Raw genomic sequence first — 6,952 nt, 5'->3', positions numbered from 1 at the left:
ACTCTAAGTGTTGGTTGAATTGAATGGGTGAACATCAGAGGGCACACCTGAGTATGATCATGGCCAAGAAAATAAACTAAATTTATTGCAGTGTACTCTGTCGATAAAGAAAGAATGACTAAATAAGGTGAAGAATCTCAACAGCTTTAGAAAAACTATCCACCTCACCACTAATGTGACCTGAGTTTCCAGGGCAGGCATGAACGGTCATGCTGTCATAAATTTGGATTTCTATAGGAATTTTAGGAAATCAACCAACCAACAAGGGTTGTATCATTGTTGTTTTATAATAGCATAAATTTTAATAAGATCATTTTATTTAAATTTTAAACTCCAAAATAAGTGTGTTCTGTGCGGCCAATTTCCATCAGCACATGATTAACAAATCTGAAATGAAATCAAATTATGCATAATTCTGCCATTCTTGGTAAAAAAATTTTTAAAAATCAATATTCATCTTTTATTCAAGATTGTTTTGCTTCTTCATCTAAATACTAAAATTATCATCTGTTTTCCTTATTATGAAACCATGCATTTCATCTAAAACTGTAAATCTGCATTTGTTGTAACCAAGCTAAACATGAGAAAAGGGCCAGTGATGGTGCAATCTGCCCACAGAGTTCTCTACCTTGACAAGATGTTGAAGGTCAAAGAAAAATACTGCACAACAAATTAATCACAGCCACTAGCTAACAAAAGGATAAAATGATCACAATTAATACACATAACTACAAGATAAGAGGACTGCCAAGGCAACAATAAGCCAAAAGCACACAAATAAAATTTTGTCTTATTTCCTAAGAACTGATGGTGTCATGGCAAAAAGCAACTGGAAACATAGTTACCTTGGCATATTCCCCTCTATCCGTCAGAAAGAAGTTGGTTTGTTTCCTGGGTGGTGAATACACTGGGGAAGAATAAACAAGGCTTTGCTTAAATCTCCAAGCAGAAAACATGTAATTGAAGATAGTACAAATTTCTATCTTTTGTTGGAAATTTTTGAATGTAGTTAAAATCAAAGGCAACATAAGGAGATATATACCGGTGGTATTTGGTGCAAAGAAAAGTATGATTTATGTGGAAGCTATGACTAGATTCAAGTTCTAATGTCACTATATTATTGTGACTAGGACTACTGAACTATGCACCTCACTCCGTCTCCTCAAACACCTCCTGCAACAGAGGTTTTTGAGCACAATAAACTCCTCCACAGTATTTTTTGGTGCAATTACTTTCATTCTGAATAAAAAATACCCTTCGAAAAAAATCAAAGATCAAGATTATAGACTATAAATTCCAGAGCATTTGGAGAATATTGATACTGCAATGTATTTGGAAAGTTGAACTCTTTAGCGAACACTCTAACTAAATGACCACCTCTAGTTTTGTGATATTGAAAGCTGAAGTCCTATGAAATGATCTTTGGCAGGATGAGGAGATGACTTTCTCTCCCAAATTCAGAATAGTTCTAATAGAATAATTCTGGAGATTAACGTAGGTTAATGATCTCTGAATCATGGAAATGGGTTACTTCCTGCATTGATCGCAAGGAAAACCACCCCTGATCCATTTCTTTTACAAGTTTCAGTCAAATCAATGCTTATATTTCATTGAATGTAAGACAAAACTCTTTTTCACTTTTAACATCTCTCTGAAATTAGGATTCCTTCCNGGAAAGAGGAGGGGAGAAGTAATTTTCTTAGCATGTTCTTGGAACTGTTAGAGTAGTTTTCTGATGCTTGTCTTAACAAGAGAGAGCCCCACATTTCGTGAATTCAGACTCCACTAATGCAGAATCTGTGGGCATTTGGACATGTTGGGCAGATTACACTGCATTATAGGATAAATAAGGGTTTGCTAAGCAAGAGAGTAGTGTAAACGAGAGGAATGTTTCTCCTGTACGAAGAGAAGGCCAACAAACTGTTTTTAAGCACCACTTTAACAGCAGTGTTTGCATTCAAACAAAGCGTGTGCCAATTATATATGATTCTTATATATTTGTTAAAGCATTTTACAAGATTCTCTAAGATACGGAGCACTCTTCTCCTTCCCCAGTCCTTGACAGCACTATAGCCACCTAGGCTTGAAAAAAATCAAACATTTGGTGGCCTAATCCATTTTACTGTGTCTGTCACTAAATCAGGCTGATCTTTCCTGGAGGCTGACTGAGGTTTTAGAGAAATGACTGCTTTTCCAATAGCACCAAGTAGAATGTTCACCAGTTGCTCTCTACAAATCAGCTCCTCTAAATAGCATGTCCCATTCGTGTTTAATCCTTGAGGTCTGCAGGAACAAATCACCAGTACTTCCTGCCCTTAGTGGGATTATAAGAATAACTCCCATTTATTGAGCAGCTATTCTATGCCAGACATCCTACATGTATTACCTCATTTAAATTTCACAACAACCTTAAGAGGAGAGGACTGTTATTATCCTCGTTATAGACAAGAAAATTGAAGTCTGAAAGGTTAAGGTAACTTGTCCAACTGCTAGACAACTCCATGTAAAAACATTAATCCAGAAATCGTAGCACCGAACTGGTAATACAAATGGTAGAGCTAAATCATTCAGGTGTGAAAAATCTTTACCCAATGGCACATAGTTAAGTCAGTGTGGCAAGCCAGAGTTTTAAAAAATATATTTGTATTAATTATGTTCTGAGGTGCAAAACTAAAGCATATTTCCTGCAATAATTACAAACAGTTCAAAAATGTGCAAAGTAAAGAAGGAGCATCTGCCCAGTGTGTAAGAGTTGGAAAAGCTGGGGGTTGGGGGGAGAAGTCTCAGGAACTCTGGAAAAGAGCCTACTGGAGTGAGTTAGATAGCTAACCAAAGACATGATCCAAAAGGCAGACAGAGAAGCAAGTCAGAAAAGATTGTCTCCAAAACCAAGGTTTATAAAAAAGTCCTTCACAAGTTGACTTCACTGCAGCCTGGCATTGAGGGTCATCCCCAGTTTGCTACCCTGGAAGGAGGGCTGTGGGGAAGTGACCTCAAAAGAGATCAGGGAGAAAGAACTGACCAAGCTCCAGTCTCAGGTTATCCTTGCCACAGTCTCAAAGCTGGGAAGGCATCAGTTTTGGTATCTTGACCTTTATTTTTTATTATTTTGGGACAGAATCTTAAGTTTTCTATTCTTCTCACCCCCCCTTTTTTTAAATTAAAAGACAACATACATATAGAAGAATGTACAGTTCAGTGATTTATCACAAAGAGAACACACTCATGAAACAACCACCAGGTCAAGCAGTAGAGCGTAATGAACACCCCCAGACGTGCCCATGCCCAGGCCCCTTCCCAATCTCTACCCACTCTTTACTTGCCAGAGGTAACCACCATCCTGACATTTTAATAGCATCAATTGAATTTAAACCCTATGTAATTAGAATCACAGTATATGTTCTTTCGTGTCTGGCTTCTTTTCGCTCTACATTAGAATGATGGTATAGCTGTCGTTCTTTTTTTTTCACCATTTTATAGTATTCCAATGTATGACTATACCACATTTTATTGGTCCGTGTTAAAATTTATTTTTTTTTTACTTTTGGGCTATTATGATTAATGCTGTCATGAATTTCCTTGTACATGTCTTTTGATGCAATTGCTGGGTGATAGGGTAAAGAAAAGTATATTCATTTCTAGGAGACACTGCCAGTTTTCCATAGAGGAGGAGCAAAGTTATACTCTCACCAGCAGAGTATCAAAATCCCCAATAACACTAGGTATTGCCACTCTTTTTAATTTGTATCATTCTGGTAAGTGGTGCAGTGGTTTATAGTTGTAGTTCACTGATTACAAAAATGGAGTTGATTGCCTTTTAACATATGGATTGGCAATTCAGGTAGTTTCTCTTGTGAAACGCAGGTTTCTTTCCCCTTTTCTTAAAAGAGGAAAATTATAGAGCAATTTGAGGACGGGTAGGGGAGAGGCCATTGGAGAAAGTACCAGATGGATGGTGAGGCATAGAGACGCTGAGCGAAATGTTAAACTGATGGAAAAGCATTTGTTGTATTAACAGTCGGTCCACAATAGTTGAGCACATACTGATCAGGCGCTGCTAGAAACACCCAGGCTCTCTCGAATCCATCTTCTCTCATTCATCAGGCCCATTCTAAAAGAAGGTGTGATCTTCCCTCCTCCAGTTAAAAGCCTCCAATGGCTCCCCTTGTTCTTAGAACAAAGCTCAAGGTTACTAAGGAGGTATAACAGCCATATGCAATCTCATCTTCATCTACCCCTCCAGTTTCCTCGGTNAGAGAGAGAGACAGACAGGAACCACAGGGGAGGGACACAAACGTCAAAAGAACACCTTCACTTTTGCCCAAAGTGGGCCCAGTTTAACTAGTGCCGCAGCACGGTGGGACGAAGCAAAATTCACCACCTCTTTACAAAGTACATTATCTAGAGTCTCCTTCTCCAAGGCAAACTTCCAAAGATAATTGGCTCTCTTTCCTGCTTTTACATCCACTCCATTTATTCATCCATTCATTCACTATTCAGCAAGCATTTATTCATCCATCCAACATGGGACAAATATTACTTGAGCCCCTACTTGTATATTACAAGATGGAGAATTAAAAACTACTAGTAATGGTCCCTGCCTGTAGGCATTTAGAGCCTAGTTGGGGAGCACCCTGCTCTGAAATAAAGGGGAGGATACTCAGTTGCTTTCTACCTTTCTTTTTTCCCATGATATTCTTGCAACAATTACGGTATGCTGAGTGGCAGCAGAACTGGTTGAAAAGTACAAAATAAAGCAAGTTAATTACCTGGATATCTGTCAGACACCCTACCTAACATTTACTCAGCCCCTCCCTTCCCCCTCAAGGTGAAGACACCGTTCAGGCACTTACCTAGCTCCCTAGGAGAGCCTCCTAGGAGAGCCTTGCATCTTGATCCATAATTCGGATGACCATTTAATTTAGTGTCCAAACCAGATTGTTTTTAAAAGGGCAAGAAGATGCTATGAAAATTCATGCTGGGACCACAGGTATAAACTGGCAAAGGGGACATGTAGTCATCCTATCAATAATCTTATATTGTTAGACTTCACTGAGCCGAACTACATTCACTAGTTAACTCTGCAGTCATGACAACATATACCCTTCACAAGGGATTGACATTGTGAGTGGTGACCCCATGACTGCATTAGATGGACGACAAAAAATAGAAATCGCGAAGCGGTGGCGTTGCAGTCCTGAACATTCCTTCTCTTGCCCCCGTAGCGAGTTTCCCGGCTCAACAGGAGAAACAAACAGCAGACTCAGTAGCTGAAATGATATGCAGTGTGATGAGAAGAGTTGTAGTCAGAGGGAGACCTTTCTCAATAAAATTTTTTATGAAGTAGACAACAGCCAGATGCTTCTGGTCATGTTCAATTAACGCTAAGGGATTTCTAGAAAAACAGTCCGTGGGATACCTAAGGAAATCCGAGAGAAACCGCCTGAAGGAACAAAGAAAGAATCTGTAGTACAGTGGTACCAAACCATTGTTCTTGAAAAAGAGCCAAATTTCTTCCCTGAGACCATGAAGTTGTGAACAGAATAGATACACTTCTCGCCCAAAGAGATGAGAAATGAGTCACACGCCTGCAACATATTGATGAGGCATTAGCGGTGCCTCTTCCCCGTAATTGTTGCTGCGCCTAATAGGTTTCATATACCAACATACATATGTCTGTCTTTTGAGTGAGACAGAGGAATATGCAGTTACACGCCTCAAAAATACTAAAGACCAGACTGCAACAGAAATCGCAAAATACCATAATCACTTGATCCATTATTTATATGTTATAGCCCCTTCCACTGTCTATCATATTATAGTATAATAACCTAAGAGAAAGAGCCAGACCAAAAAAAAAAAAGAAAAGGAACCAAAACAATTATGGAACATTTCCCTTGATGGAACTGAATAAACACAAGCTTATGTTCTTTGCTTTGTCTCATCTAATACAGTTTATCCTGTCACAATTTCTCATTTTCTGTCATTCAACAAATCTCAGTTTTCAGTACAAGTGAAATCTAAGTGCGGTGGCTTTTCATTTGACCATGCTTAAAGTGTGACACTTAGCTGAAGGCCGATGTTCTCACACACCCACCCTTGCTTTTTGTCCTTTCCCTCCCCTGCATGGAGATGCAGTCTCTCTCACCGCTGAATCTTTTCCCTCCTTAGAAAACCTATAGGGATTTCAGATTGCAAGGGGTCCTGGACTCGACCTTGAACAGCAAGACATATGAAACCATCCGGAACCGTCTTACTGTGGAGGAAGCCACAGCGTCAGTGAGCGAGGGTGGGGGCCTGCAGGGCATCAGCATGAAGGACAGCGATGAGGAAGACGAGGAAGATGATTAGAACGCTGGGGCCTGGCGTCCTTCAGGACGAGTCCTGTAATCAATGCATGTCCTTAGTCTGTTAGTTAACCCCATTAGGGAATTTTCTGTCAACGACCATGCTCATGAGATGTTTACCAATACAATTGCCATTTTAGCTCTGTGGTATCCAGATTAGCAAATGACCTTCGAATCCACCATTTCCTGATCCATGTCTATATGTTTACAAGCAATATGGAGCACCATTCTTTAAATACTGTTCATGGAGAATACATAGTCCACCTGCTAGGTGTGCCCCTGTTATCAGCCCAGTTCAATGATGCTTCATTAATGTACTGTGTATACATTGACAGTAAATGGATATGAGGGCGAGTACACCAGGTACTCTCACTTCTTTGTTTCACGTATGTGGGTGCCAGTTATGTAAATGAGTACAATAAGTTAATGAAGACACATGGATCTGCTTCGTTTTTTGAAAAACAAAAGGCAAAGCCCAAACAACTAACTTTGGGTTCTTTGTTTCCCTAAAACAAAAAAAATGAGCCCCTGGTGTCCTTGTTAACCCATCGTTTCATTTATCCCAGTTAGCCAAAACAGGACGGCTACATACCAATGGATTGATC

At 39.5% G+C, this 6,952-nt stretch overlaps 1 protein-coding gene across 1 annotated transcript in view; it reads left to right on the top strand.

The window, feature by feature from the left end:
- The window catches only part of CADPS (calcium dependent secretion activator), a gene marked incomplete at its 5' end in the record, with an annotated part of 515,169 nt that extends 508,223 nt beyond the window's left edge, over positions 1 to 6,946 (top strand). The window contains one exon of the mRNA XM_019626511.1: positions 6,172 to 6,946. Coding sequence (XP_019482056.1) covers positions 6,172 to 6,351 — 180 coding nt within the window. The remainder of the gene's footprint in view (positions 1 to 6,171) is intronic.
- Positions 6,947 to 6,952: the final 6 nt, after the last annotated feature.

The sequence above is a fragment of the Hipposideros armiger genome, unplaced genomic scaffold (assembly GCF_001890085.2).
Source record: "Hipposideros armiger isolate ML-2016 unplaced genomic scaffold, ASM189008v1 scaffold_681, whole genome shotgun sequence".
In the NCBI taxonomy this organism is placed as follows: domain Eukaryota; kingdom Metazoa; phylum Chordata; class Mammalia; order Chiroptera; family Hipposideridae; genus Hipposideros; species Hipposideros armiger.
This window is presented reverse-complemented; position numbering and strand designations above follow the sequence as displayed.